The following is a 15200-nucleotide window of genomic DNA, read 5'->3' on the forward strand; positions in this document are numbered from 1 at the left end:
ATTTCAAGTGTAGCAGCATCACCTAAAGCCTTGACTGGGAAGGGATGGATGTCTTACTAGGAAGGGATGGATGGACAGCCTTTCAAAAAGGCTGTCTCACATAGCTGGAAGGTGGTGCTACCAGGTAGTGTGCCTATTCATCTTCCATGGACTCTTCCCCATCTGTATTCACTAGCAGAATAGCCTGGTCTTCACAACAATCAACAGCACATGCACCCACTACAGAAACCAGTCCTCCTATAACCAAATTTTAGAAGTGAGTTCCTAAGCACTCCTATTCTATTCATTAGCAGTGAGTCAGCAAATCTTGTCAATTTTTTTTCTGACTTAAATAAATGCATGCATTTAATATGAATCCTTCATGTAAATAGAACTGATACTGACAATGTACACAAAATACTAAACAATTTGTGACTTTATGAAAACAGATTTATGAAAGTTACACTTTCCTCTTTTTTATTGTTCAAGTAGTTTCCCCTCATCCATACCCACCTTGATCCTACCCTCCTTTGGCTTTGTCCACGTGTCCTTTATACATGTTCCTTGACAACCCTTCTCCTCCCCTCAGTTTGTCAGTTTGTTCTTTATTTCAATGTCTCTGGTTATATTTTGCTTGCTTGTTTTTGTTGATTAGGTTCCACTTACAGGTGAGATCATAAGGCATTTGTCTTTCACCACCTGGCTTATTTCACTTAGCATAATGCTCTCCAGATCCATCCATGCAGTCATGAAGGGTAGAAGCTCCTTTCTTTCTTCTGCAGTGTTCCATTGTGTAAATGCACCATAGTTTTTTGATGCACTTATTTACTGATGGACACTTAGGTTGCTTCCAGCACTTGGCTATTGTAAATTGTGTTGCTATGAACATTAGGGTACATAGGTTCTTTTGAGTTGGTGTTTCAGGATTTGCAAATTCAAGGGAAGAGAATGACAAAAAAGGGAACACCCGGTCAGGATCATTGGAAGTCACATTAGAGGCTGCCTACCTCAATAGGGCACTGTATTATTTGTTAAATGAAATAAATATGGAAGTATCCCTATATTTACTCATATATTTGAGTCCCTCAGTAATGGGAGTAAAAATAACTATGAAGGAATCACGGGAATTAGCATTAAAGAGACAAGTCTGTTATCTTTATGGGCTCAGTTGAAAAGGCTACATTGATCAAATGAATTTCTCTTAAGTGTTTTATACATAAAATACAAACTTTATTAGAAAATTAAAAAGTATTATCAACTTAAGGATTACAGTAGTCTATGGTGCAAAATTATTTATTAACTATCTAATTAGTTTAGGTGTTGGCTTCATTATAGTCAAAAGCCATGAACTGATGATATTCAGAATTCTGCAGACAGTGTTTGTATAATACAGGAACTGTCTCTTCTAAATCAAGGAAACAAGCAGAAAAGTAAGCAATTCCAGGGACAGACAGGATGCAGGGAACTAGGCAACACCTGCGAAGGTCACATGCAATGAGCATCAGATCAGCTCTATCCCCACTTCCTTTCTTATCTATATACCTCAGAAAAAGGTACTCCGGCCAGGTCCTGAATGGAAAAATAAAGTGCGCAGTTTAAAACAAACTGCAAAGTCATATTTATTTACATTAAATGAATGTAAATGTCATATGAATGACTTGTATGAACACAAATTTAAGAGGCACAATCTGTTATGCACAATACATGTTCTATACACAGCAGTATCTGTAGATACATCAGTGGTTTGGGTGAAAACACAGTACCAAAACACTCCTGATACAAATAAATTACTCATTCACAGTCTAATCACACAAGACAGTTAATATTTTAAAAGTTACGTACCACCAAATACACTAGCTAGATGTACAACCAAAATGTAGTTTTATGAAGTGTCCTCAGATTATTATGCATAAATGATCACTTTCAGTATGCACTTTTATCTTTTAAATGAACTACATTGATGTCATGTCTATTTATACATATAGCCTCCTAAACTATGATTGAAGGCAGACATTACTTCATCTTTTAAAGGTGTAACTCTAGAGAATATGCTGAACTATTTGCCCTCAATTCCAACACTGCCATTGTAATTTTCAGATGCAATCAAGTTGTTTTAATTCGAGTTTTAGTGTATGAGATTCACAGTCCTACTTGGTAAAGTGTTTTCTCTAAAAAGTGTTAACAAATTGTCTTAAACTATCTCATATATTGGAGAAATTCAAGTTTTTAAAAAAATCTTAAAATGCTTTAGGTTTAAGCTGATATTGCATGTGAAGATTCTGATAAATTGAACTTTCAGAGACTTTCATAAAAAGATCTTTTTTCAATTCTAAAGTCTATTAAAGACTTACATGAAGTCCAAAAGAACACTTTGGATATTTTTATAATGCAGTGAAGGATTCATCTTTGGCATTTCTCCATTACTCCTAAAATATGTCAACAAACATATTACTTTTTCTATCTACCTACTTCAGACAGTTTCTGTACATAAAAGTGTTTGAAGCTGTATTTTTAATAGCAATTTCATTGCTAAGAAAGCTTTTTTAAGATCTGCAAAAAATATTAACATTCAACTTTTTACTGAGAAGCTATGTTCTGATGTTGTTGAAATAAGTTTGCTTAGTTCTTTTTCAGTGATTGAAAATTCAACATCTTTTTTAATACAACAATGGATAAAGCAAACAATTTAACAAAAATGTTTGACTAGAGTATAATTTTTGAATGATATGAAGCATGCCTCTATTAAGGAAAAAGATACTTCAGATAATATGGGCATCACAGAAACAAAACTGTTATTTTCTTTTTTGGTCCCTGTAGCTTTTCTAAAAGGAAACAGACCAAGACAAAGCTGCTGCAAGTGCTGACTGGAGGGAAGTTTTCCACACTTCCTTCCACATTAAATTTCCACATTATTTCCAACATCCTTGGATTTTTTGCTGTCATCACACACTAACCTTAAGGCTAAAAACAGTTCAAGTGTGACTACTTTAAAATAACAGTAGGGAATAATAGCAAGGTTTTTAATAAATGAGCATATTTTTCCTCATAAAAAACTGAAATATGGGGGGAAGTCTCAGTGAAACTGAATCAAATGCAAGCTATATTCTCCAAGACTTCCTCAAAATCAACAAAGAAACAAAAACAAAAATATAAAACAAATACTGTGGCCAATTATTGCTGTTTACCAATGTCTGCAAAAGTCCTGAACAACAAAAAAGTGATAGTAATGATGGCTTTCATTGTGACAACAACATGTTTTAAAAATACGATGAAAAAACCCTCATTGTTAACCAGGCAGAATCGGGGAAATCCAAGCAGAGAATGATGCATAGCAGATGAAGGATCTAGAACACATAAACTGGGTTATTTCTACTACCTGGTATTAACATTTTAGAGAGAAAAATTGATCCACTATATTTTAAAACTTGGGATAATGCAGATTACATGAGTAGGACACATAGTGGAATATTGAATTTGTGAAAGTAATTTTGTTGTATGGCAGTTAATATTACATATGCAGGTTATATTAATAATACTGCTGTCTCCCAGCCAATGCAAATACCTGATATCAACGCTGTCCTTCAAGTAAAGTTCAAACTAGGTTACATGTGATAACCAAGTAAATAAATTACCAGCTCCTGCTAAGACAATTTAGTAAGAACTGAGAATCCTGTAATTGGCACTAGGCAATGTTTACAGAATATAATTTTAAGTGCACGTGGTACCTTCCAGAATCCAGAAAGCATAGCCACCTGTGATCCTATTAGAGAGTTTTATCTCAATTCTATTATTTGAAACTATTTGTTGGAATGGGATTTCTCCAAAATTAAACAGGACCAATCTGGTTACATTCAAGCCTGAAACAAATGTTATACAAATTTTTGTATATCTGAATGTTGCCTTCTAGGTACATTTTTGAGATAGTTTAGGGACTCTTTTTTTTTTTTGGAGGATATAGTCTGATAAAAAGGACTCATCAGACAAGATCACAACTAATAATCAGTCCTCCATAATTCAGTTGAAGTTAGTCTTTTGTAAATGCTTATTGGGAATTTCTAAAGCACTGACTTCGAGAGGCCAAGAACCTCCATCAATCCCCGCTTGGATGGCCACCCCGGTCACCACTGCCAGGTCAGGGTCTACGGATGTGTTGGGGTCCTTTCCAAAGAACTCTTGAATGACTTGGCGGATCCTAGGAATACGAGTAGAGCCCCCAACCAAAACGACCTCATCAATCTCAGTCTTTCCCAGGTGGCCTTCTTTTAATACTTGCTGAATGGGTACCAGTATTTTCTGGAAGAGATCTTCATTAAGGCTATCAAAGAGCTTCCGTGATATTTCTGTTTCAAATAAAACCTGACTCTCTCCACTTTTCTTTGCAGAAAGGCCAGCTCCCGACACGCTGCCCACGTGGTGGCCATCTTCTGGGGACAGCCTGTCCTTCGGCAGTTCAGTAGCACCACTCTGAGGTTCCTTCGTGTCCTCGTCCTCTACCGTTAGTAATACTGACATCTGGGCAGACTGATGAAGAGTCAGATTTAATTTGACCGTTTCCACAGCTTGTCTTAACCTGTGAATTTCCTCTTTCCTAGAGGGTAGGAAGCCGTATGTTTGATAGATCTGTTTGTACAAGTACTGAAGCAATCTCTGATTGAAGTCCTGTCCTCCAAGTTTATTGTTTCCTAAGTTAAAAATAGAGTTTTATATTATAGTTATTCAAATATGTGTATATACATGTATCTGCATAGTATGCATGTATAAAAATAATCTGGTAATAACAAAATCTGTGTTTAACGTTTTAAGGTTTTATTCATGCAAACACTGATTACTAATAACCGGGTTGAAACGATTTTAACTCAAATGTGTACTACTAAAAGAACGGTGAACATCTGGGTTAAATTTTTTAAAATGTTGTAAAAGAAAGTATCTCAATGATATCAAATATTTTTTTCAGGAAATAGAGATTGAGAGCACAGACTGGCTTTTAAGTAGCAATTTAGAGACATAAATATCATTATGCAACAGAAGAAAGTCATCCTCATAAGTAAAAAGTACCAGTAGGCATTATATCTTTTAAAAAATCCTTTGCTTGCTTAAGAGCTGAAAAGCAGGGGGGAAAGATGGAAAAGGAAAGGAGCAGTGCAACACGAAGCCCTGGTACGCACTTGGCTCCACACAGAGTCTAGTTAGGAGGACGACCAATGCAGAAGCCAGGCCACCTGTAACTTAGAGCTCCACTTTTCCAACCAGCTTGTTATTCTTTAAAATAAATTAAAACAAAAAAACATTTTAAAAGATTTGGAATATAAAAACCTATCACTTCCTAGAGAATACTATGATACTTATGTTGTATCATTAGTACAAAGGAAGAGAGTATTAAATAAAATAAAGCGATCATCCTTTATTTTAAAAGAAGTTCCTTCCTTCGGTTCCCTTCACCATGGCCATGAAAAGTACTGGTTCAGTTAGCTACTACCGGCAGTGGTAGATTTTTTTTTTTTAAATTTGACTTGATGCCTGGTCACTTTTGAGACTTAACTTCTTGCTGTAAATACACAAAAATGGTGGCATAAAATTACATATACAGAAGATTACCAAAATGAAGTAAAAAATAATGAAAAAACTTTAAATGAACACTTCATGCATTACATATGTTAATGTGCCAGAACTTCTGTAAGTCTCCCTCTATTTGTCTTACCAGACATTGCCCGGGTTAGAAACATTCCACCTTGTTTATTCAGCAGTGAAACATCTAGAGTTCCTCCGCCCAAATCTATAACCAAGACGTAAAAGACATCTGCCTTGTGGAGACCGTAGGCCATAGCTGCCGCTGTGGGTTCATTTATTACCCTTAAGATCTTCAGTCCTGTATGATTGGTTAGAGGAAAGAATAATTCATGAGAGGATACAATTAAGAAATTCCTTCCCACTCAGCCTCATATGTTAACTGTCTTCTATGACATGAACTCCACTGAGTAACAGTGAGAAAGAACAGTCACATACCCAATAAAAATAATAAAATGGAAAGGATAAATATCAGTTCCTCTAAATGGATATCATTAAAATTATTCTAAAAGGTTATAATATAATAAAATAAAAGCCTAGATTCAGTGGAATACACCATTTTATTCTTAATTATAAAAAAGTGAGCCTCTTCTGATTTTCATATTTACCTGAGAATTTATAAGCAATAAAACGTTAATCATTACATACTTTAAGAAACTGCTGTGTAAATGAGATAAGCTTACTGTGCTCTTTTAAAAATGACTCTGTTAAAAAGTTAATAAACAGGAAATAATAAAAAAGAAATATCTAAATGAGATGTTGACATAGCTACTCTTAATAAGTACTTAAAATATAAGACCCTTAAATGTAAATCTGAAATGAAAGAGCAAATCTGACTTTGATTTGTTGTGTGTGCGCAGGTAAAAGATCAGATTTCCTCGAGCAAAATTCCTCTTTAAACTAACTGCCGCCTGAGTAGTCTGGAAAGTCATATGGCTCTCTGTGTTAGGAGCCATAAAAACTATTCAGACTCGTAAGAATTTACTCAAAGATCATAACCTTCACTTTAGTTCTCTGACTTCATCACTCCCTCAGCCCTGGCCACTGACTAATATCCATCTTCTTATGTCACAGCAAATTCACATCTCGTGGCTGCACCACTGGCCACTCTCTCCCACAACATACTTCCCCTATATACCTCCTTGGCTATCTATCTACCTTGCTTCTTTTAAACCTGCCTTAATGTCGCTTCCTCAATAAGGCATACCTGAACACTTGCTTTAAAACCTGCAAGACAGCTATTCTCTGACCACCCGGCAATCTCATCCCCTTATTCTGCTCTTTTATTCCATAGTATGTAATTTTCTGATAGCCACTGTACCGAGGTTCTCAATCACAGGCCATTTTACCCTTCCAGGGGCATTTGGTAATATCTGGAGAAAAGACCATCACCATTCGGGTGGGGAGGGTTCTGCTCACATCTGTCTGGTAAGCAGAGGTTAGGGTTGCTGCAAAAGGTCCCCCAGTACAGTGGACAGTCCCCCACAACAAAGAATCACCCAGCACAACACATCGATAATGAGAAAGGTGAGACCCCATAACACATGTATCTTTGATGGTGATTCTTCTGTTTCCCTCTAGTAGAATATAAGTTCCATGTGAACAGGAATTTATCTGATCATACAAGTATCTGATCAGATTTTCATTTATATAAGGGATTTATCTGCTCAATATAAATTCCATGAGGACAGGAATATACTGAGACACTCAATATGTGTTGAATGGTGTCAAATGAATTCCCCCCACCTCAAACTTTTAAAAATATATTCATCTTACTATTAAAAAAAGTTTAGAAGAAAAACTCATTTCTAACATGTGTCCATGTTCTCTGGTGTTTTCTTGCACGTGCCTGACTGGTGGTTGTGGCGATACACACATTTCACACTGCGCTACAGAGCTTTCTTAATTACGGTTTGCAAAGTGATGCATCTTACCAGAGAAGATTTTCACCCTCAGAAAATTTTGATAAAGATGTAACTCAGGAAATGGTAATGTTACCTGCAAGGTTAGCAGCTTGAATTGTTGAATTTCTCTGTTTCAGATCAAATTCTGCTGGTACAGATATAACAGCATTGGCAACTGGCATCCCAAGGTATTCCTCTGCCATCTTCTTTAGTTTCAGTAACAGTCGAGAGCCAACATATTCTGGAGAGACGGTGACGGTCTCATTACTCGTCACAGAAAACTCAACCATCCCATTTTTGTTTAAAACCTGTGAGCAGGATTTGCAAAGAAAAAAGTATAAAAGTATGTGTATATATACACACACACACACACACACACACACACATATATACTGGACATATTTAATCAAAACTTATCTTTTAATGGTCATAAAATTAATTTGTAATTTATCAAGTACACTTATTAGGATCAGAGGTTATTAAAAGTTATACTTTAAAATCTATAAAATGAACCCATACCATAGTTTTGATAACAGAATAATACATTTATCACCAGGCATGTCACTGGAACATAACAGATTCTCATTATATAGTTGTTAAATGAAAGAAAAAAAATTAATGATGAAATATAGGAAATAATAGTTGCTAAATCATGTATCTAAGGGTCTTCTTTTTCTTAAAATTAACTTGTTCCAAGAGTAATTGATAACTGAAATAATGTTCTTGTACTTTAGTACCAGAATAATTTTATAATTTCATTATGTTCTTATCCAAGAATGAAGTATCACTTACATTCACATTTCCATGAAAACATGTGTTATGCATTAGCTTATTATCCTTGTTAATGTAGTTTTCCATTTAAAAAAAGGGTAATTCTAAAACATACTAACCTTCACCAAGAGAGAAGACCACATTAACATCAACAACAGTAAAGAGAATTAGTCTGCTACAAGAAGATATAAGAATGTTACCCCAGTTATTCTACACTACATAATTAGGTTTCAATCAAGAAAATCTGACCTTCCAAAAAGTATTTTACCTTTATAACTAAAACAAAAACAAGCTACAGACACTATTTAAATAAGGTCCAAAGATACCAGTAACAGAATCCACATGAAAAAACAACAAAAAATCAACTTATATTAGAAACTAATGAACAACAAAAAAACGTGACTATGGATCAATACATAATGCACCCAAAACTGTACTTTAGAGGAAAATATACTTATATTAAATTATTTTATCACTACATAAGAAAAATTATAAATTAAGAGTTTCTAAGAAAGAAGCTAAAAAAATGCATGGAGAATTTTTTTCCTTTAAAATGGATAACAAAATTGAGAATTTTTATGGATGGGTTCAATAAGCAGCACTGATACAGCTATCTATTTTAAAACATATCATTCAAAATCCCACTTTGTATCACCCCCTGGGTTGGGTGTTGTTCTGCAAACCTAAAGGTCAACAGTTTGATTTCTACTCAGGGCACATTCTTGGGTTGTGGTTTGATCCCCAGCTGGGGCGCGTTGGAGAGGCAACCAGTCAATGTTTCTCTCCCCCTCCTTCTCCCTCCCTTCCCCTCTCTCTAAAGTATAAAATAAAATAAAATTTAAAAATATAATACTAAATTCTCACTTTGTATTTTACAAAAAACCCCCTTTATATGAAATAAGCATTTAAATATTTAAAAGAACAAAATATTCATGTGGAGAAGCATTAGAAAAAAAATTAACAGTGGGTAGTACTAGAAAGGCCACTGTAAGCACAATAAAGAATCCAAAACCATTTAAAACATTATTAAGAGACAATTTTACTACATAAAAACTGATGCTCTTGTCAGCTCAAAAAATAATTATGTATCATCAGAAAAAAAAAGGAAAAACTACTGAAAACATATCGCAAATGTATTTTATGTCATCAAGAAAAAGATAGACAACCCAAAAGAAATTAGGACAAAGAACAAGAAATGGATCACTAAAGAAAATAAAAGTGCCAATAAAGCAATTTTTAATTCTGAAATACCAGTGATTAATATAAGATACTACTGTTTATTTACCTACTGGCAAAGATTAAAATATAATAACCAGTGAAGACACACAGTCTAAGAATCAGTAGTTGACAGCACAAAACCTTTCCAGTGTACAATTTGGCACTATAAATCAAAAGCCTTAACACCTGTGTACATTTGACCCATCCTACTTCTAGAATTAAAACTTAGAAAATTATCAGAGAACTGTAAAAAGATATATTAGGATATTCAATGAAATTCCAACATTAGTGGAAAATCAGGAAAAAAATAAAATGTATACTGATAGGGACTGGGTAATTTAAATAGTTGAATAGTCATTCCATACAACCACAAATCATTCTATGAAACCATGAGAAATAATGATATGAATGCATTGACTAATTGTCTGTGACTCGTTGATGAGGTTTGAACAACTCATAGAACAGCATGCCTATTGGTATTTTTTATGTATACAAATATGTGTACACTCAATATGTCCATACTAATAAGAGAATCCATCCATCCATCCATCCAACCATCCATAGTACATGAGGCCTCATTAGCCTTCCAGCTACAATGAGAGTTAGGTGACATTCTAAGGATGGTAAAGCAAGGATATGATAAGGTCCTAAGTCCCTGACAGCAGTGTGGAGCCACTGAATTGACTCATGGTGGACCTATGAAATTGCTTATTATATGTAATAATATCACTTCCAGGCAGATTGAGTCGGTTGAAAAAAGTTTTATAACTTGTAGCCATAACACTAATTGAAATACTATGTTGAACTAAAATTAAAATAGATTTTAGCTTACTTACTTACCTTAAATGGGTATCTACCAATTTCAGCCTCCAGTTCCTCCGGGGTAAAGACCTTGCCTATGAATCTTTTGGCATCATATATTGTGTTCTGGGGATTTGAATCTGCCAGCTCCAAACTTTCATGCCCCACATAAACGTCATGGTCAGTAAAGGACACCATGCTGGGTATGCTGATATGCCCATTTTCATCTGGGATGACCTCTACTTTTCCTGTGCCAGGAAAAAAGACCCCAACAGAGCAATAGGTGGTGCCAAGGTCAATGCCAATCACTTTAGGAGTAGGCAATGGTAAATACTGTTGTGACAAATAGCCAGCCAACAGGAGAGTCAGAACAGCTGATCCTGAAATACAGGCAAATTAAAAGATGTCTTATCAAACTAGTACAATGTGCTGAAGTACTACAGTAAAGTCACTTAATACCACTCTTTGAAACAATAAACATACACTCTAAAAATATTTTGTTTTATAGTACTGATAACTCCTCTCAAATATTAAGTTTTTCACAATGTAAATTAAAAGGAATGCAATAAAATAAAGTAACAAAAAAACCACAAAAAAACCCTGTGTACTTCACTATGGGTGAGTAAAGGAATAAAAGTAAAAACATTTTAATAAAATTGTGCTGAGCCCTGGCTGGTGTGGCTCAGTGGATTGACCACCAGACTGCAAAGGGTCTCAGTTCTATTCCCAGTTAGGGCACGTGCCTGAGTCAGGCCAGGTCCCCAGTAGGGGGTGTGCACAATAGGCAATGCACACACTGATGTTTCTCTCCCTTTCTTTCTCCTTCCCTCCCATTCTCTAAAAATAAAAAAATAACATCTTCAAAAAATTGTGCTGATCACTGTCCACCTGGTCTCTATTTCAGTGTCTTTGGTTATATTTTGCTTGCTTGTTTGTTTTGTTGTTTAGCTTCCTGTTAAAGGTGAGATAATATGGTATGTCTTTCCCAGAGGGGAGGGAATTTCAGGGTAAAAGGGGAAGGATTTACAGGAACAAGTATAAAGGACACATGGACAACTAAGGGGGGTGGAAATGGGAAGGAGGTGGGAAGTACTGGGTGGGGGGGCTGGGATGGAAGTATAAGACAGGAAACTGTACTTGAACAACAAATAAAAAATTTTTTAAATCACTTCCCCCCACCACCCCTCAAAACTGTGCTGATGTTGACAGGAAAACCCATTCATCTGGAGCAGAAGTTAGGTATCCAATTTCAAGATCAACTGATTACTTAGGTTTTATAATTTAATAAATAGCTTTAATTATCATTATTAAAAAGTAACTCCATTATTAAAATTCCCACAGCAAAAAATTGCTAAAGCCTCAAATCCTTTATCCCCGTATCTCCTTTTTTCTTTCACTAGGATTAAATGGATAAATTGGATAAAATGATTTTGAAAGTTACTTGGGTATTAAAACTGACAGTTCCTAACAAAACAGACAACTTTTTCTGTATTAAAATATCAATTAACGACACACTTCTTACAGAATATTTAGGAAAGAATAGAAGAGTGCCCTGTAACCTTGATGATGACAACATAAATGAAAGCTCCTTGCAAGCAGGTTTTGTCCACTTTTGTATCCCATACACCAAGCAGTGTACCAAGCAGGGCACCTAGCAAACAGCAGATGTTCAGTGACTATTAATTAGTGAGAATAACAAGTATGAACAAAGGCTTGCATACTGTAAACGTAAGTGATAAAAAAGGTGTCACTTCAAATATTACAATTAATTTCATATTTGGTTTACTGAGGTTGTGTTAACCTCCTGGGTCGTCCATCCATGTTACATATGACCTAAAATATCAATTTATAGGAGTCTGTTTTTACTAACTGTTAGCTCATCCTCATGAAGATATAATTCAAAGAAGTGAAATCAAGTGCACTTTCCAACCCCACTTTCCTCTTGCTCCTATGTGCAAGAGGAAATTTCAGAAGCATTTCATCACCTTCTTGTGATGGAGGGCAATTCCTGACCAGGACAGGCGGAAAGAACACTGTACAGACTACATGTCAAAGAGGCCTGGATCTCTCAAAACTCAACAACCCTAGAATCTACAGCGCGGGATGCTACCGGGGCTACTCTCCCTCCTTCCGGAAAAGGGTGCTGGAGACATACGTTCTTGCTGCCTCTCAAAGGCCCCAACTCATCCAACGAACCAAAATTGACGTTGTTTAAGAAAGAGCTGTTCTGGAGGCTCAGGGTCCCCAGAATGTACCCAGAAGGCCTCTGCGGGCCCTACATGGTGGGCCTACTCGGGCCTGGGCCATCACAGAAGCGACTCCCAAGCCGACTCTCCAAACAGCCTAAAACCGCCTCTACATCACCTTTCCGGGGCCCTTCCTTCTGCGCCAGCTGTATCTAGCGGTGTGACAAACACCCACAGGCATCCTGGCCTCCTCAAAATGCTCCATTGTCCACAACAGCGACAGAGACCCCCTCGGTCACTGACCTAGGATTGTCATCTCCCCAGCCATCACAGTCCCGCCGAAGAGGTTTGGGATGACTGTACCAGACGTGAGGCACCGCCCCCAAGTCGCCAGGCAGCCCCGCCGCCCCCTGGGAAATGTAGTCTTCCTGCTCTGATATCAATGGAGAAGCTACATCTCCAGCCAGAGAAAGGACTTTATTTACCGTGAGGTCTCGAGGCTGAGAGCCTCCATTCAACTGCTGCCAGTGACCACTGAACCGCCCTCCCACGCACGAACTACCAAGCCAATTGGGCTGAGGTATAAGAAAGCTAAGGAGGAAGACTGGAGTTTGTAATCAAACCGCAAATGCCTGGAGCCAATTTGTGTGTAAACTCACTTCCTCTTTAGCGCTGCCTCACCGCTTTGCTTTCTGGGAAGTGTAGTTTTGGCCTGCCCTCCATTTGCAGACAGAGAGTGCTGTTTGTCCCTTTGCTTTTTGCTTGGGGCTTGGGGGTTGGGAATTGGAGGGGGTGTAAGGGGGAGAGGGTAGGAGGAGCGTTCCCATTACTAGGCCAAATTGCAGTCTTTGTATCTTCGTTCTGTCTACCTTTTTAAGCTAGCTTCTTTGCCTGCCTTGTAGACTTGAGATAAGGTTTCAAGAATGCCCCACCAGCCTCCGTACAAGATCCCTCTGGCCCATTCAGGCTCCCCTGAAACTCCACTAAGATCCTCAGTTCTCTCTTATTTCAGGGTAAATGAATTCAAGCAATTTTCAGCTAAGGTGGTTTATCCTAGAGAGCAGGGACACGCTACCTCTTGCTAACGCTTCAGTGAGCCATTGGTAGCAAAAAGGAAGAACACCTTAGGTTTCTCTTGACTTAAATCCTTAATGCTAGCAATCACTTTCGTAGACAAGACTTGTAACGTGTAATGGCCGTATAGTGTTTTTCAGGTTCTAGTCTATGATAGACCTGATTTTTCTCACTGCTTGGTCTCTGGTAGTACTTCGTGGCTGCTTCTGAGAGCTTTTGGCTGTTAAGTTCAGGGTAACTGTGATCCTGGAGGGCTGAAATTTATTTCCTCACCTGAGATGTAAATCAAAAAGTCCCTGTTGAGAGGGGGTCAGTCCACTGGGGAATAAACTGGCACTAGGTTGCTAGTTGATTTATAAAATGTTAAGAAAATGTTGATGGTTATGTACCTAAATTATGGTTAATGGGGAGTCATTATAATGTTCTGTCCACTTTTGATACTTTAAAAAAATCTTTTATAATATGAAACACCAAAGGTATATGTTCTGTGTCTATAGGGAGTACTATTCAGTATAATTTGAGTATAATTCAGTATAATTATAAAGAATGCATAATTTGAACATTTAATGTCTTAGACCAACTCAAATTTATTATTTTACAATTCCATAGTTCACATATTTGGCACAAGTGTTACTGAACTAAATCAAATCAGTAGGGCTGCATCCCTTTCTGGACATTCTAGGAGAGAATTGCTTCCTGCTAATTCATTGGCAGAATTTAATTCCACATAATTGGAGGATCAAGATCTCAGTTTTCTTGGTAACTGTAAACTGAAGGCCATTCAAAGCAATCTATAGATTTGACGCTATTTCTATCAAGATTCCAATGATGTATTTCAAAGAACTAGAACAAATATTTCAAAAATTAGTATGGAATGACAAAGGGCCCTACAAAGCAACAGCAAACCTGAGAGAGAAGAACAAAGTTGGAGGAATCTTGCTACCTAATATCAAACCATATACAGGGTCATAATAATCAAAACAGCTTAGTATTGGCATGAAAACAGACACATGGGTCAGTGGCACAGAATAGAGAGCCCAGAAATAAACCCACACCTTTATAATCAATTATAATATTTGACAGAGGAAGCAAGCACATACAATGGGCTAAAGATGGTTTATTCATTAAATGGAGGGAAATTTGGACTGGTATGTGCAGAAAAATGAAACTAGGCCACCTTATTATACCACATATAAGAATAAATTTAAAATGTATCAAAGACTTAATTATTAGACCTGAAACCATAAAAATCCTAAAAGAAAACATAGGCAGCAAAATCTCAAGATATTGCTCTTAGCAATTTTTTATTGGATATATCTGCCAAGGGAAACAAAGGAAAATAAACAAATGGGACTACATCAAACTAAACAGTTTTGCACAGCAAAGGGAATCATCAACAAAATAAAAGACAATCCACAGAATGGGAGAACATATTTATCAATACATCTGATAAGGAGTTAATATCCAAAATTTATAAAGAACTTACAAAACTCAACACCAAAGAAGCAAACAACCCAATTGAAAGGACCTGAATAGACACTTCTCCAAAGAAGAAAGACATATGAAAAGATGCTCAATGTCACTAATCATCAGAGAAATGCAAATTAAAACCACAGTGAGCTATCATCTCACACCTGTCAGAATTGCTATCATCAATAAATCAACAAACAGCAAGTGCTTGCAAGGACGTGGATGCACTGTT

General features: G+C 36.6%; 1 protein-coding gene across 1 annotated transcript; it reads right to left on the reverse strand.

Annotated features, from left to right (window-relative positions):
• Positions 1-1668: 1668 nt before the first annotated feature.
• Positions 1669-12818, reverse strand: HSPA13 (heat shock protein family A (Hsp70) member 13). Its single transcript, XM_037059038.1, has 5 exons — positions 12728-12818; positions 10278-10618; positions 7543-7756; positions 5678-5845; positions 1669-4661 (listed from the first exon to the last, which is right to left on the reverse strand). Exons 1-5 carry the CDS (start codon positions 12750-12752, stop codon positions 3994-3996), a joined length of 1416 nt encoding a protein of 471 aa, XP_036914933.1. The 5' UTR covers positions 12753-12818; the 3' UTR covers positions 1669-3993.
• Positions 12819-15200: the final 2382 nt, after the last annotated feature.

This window comes from Sturnira hondurensis, unplaced genomic scaffold (genome assembly GCF_014824575.4).
Source record: "Sturnira hondurensis isolate 20B ecotype Veracruz unplaced genomic scaffold, ASM1482457v3 Scaffold0010428, whole genome shotgun sequence".
Lineage (NCBI taxonomy): Eukaryota > Metazoa > Chordata > Mammalia > Chiroptera > Phyllostomidae > Sturnira > Sturnira hondurensis.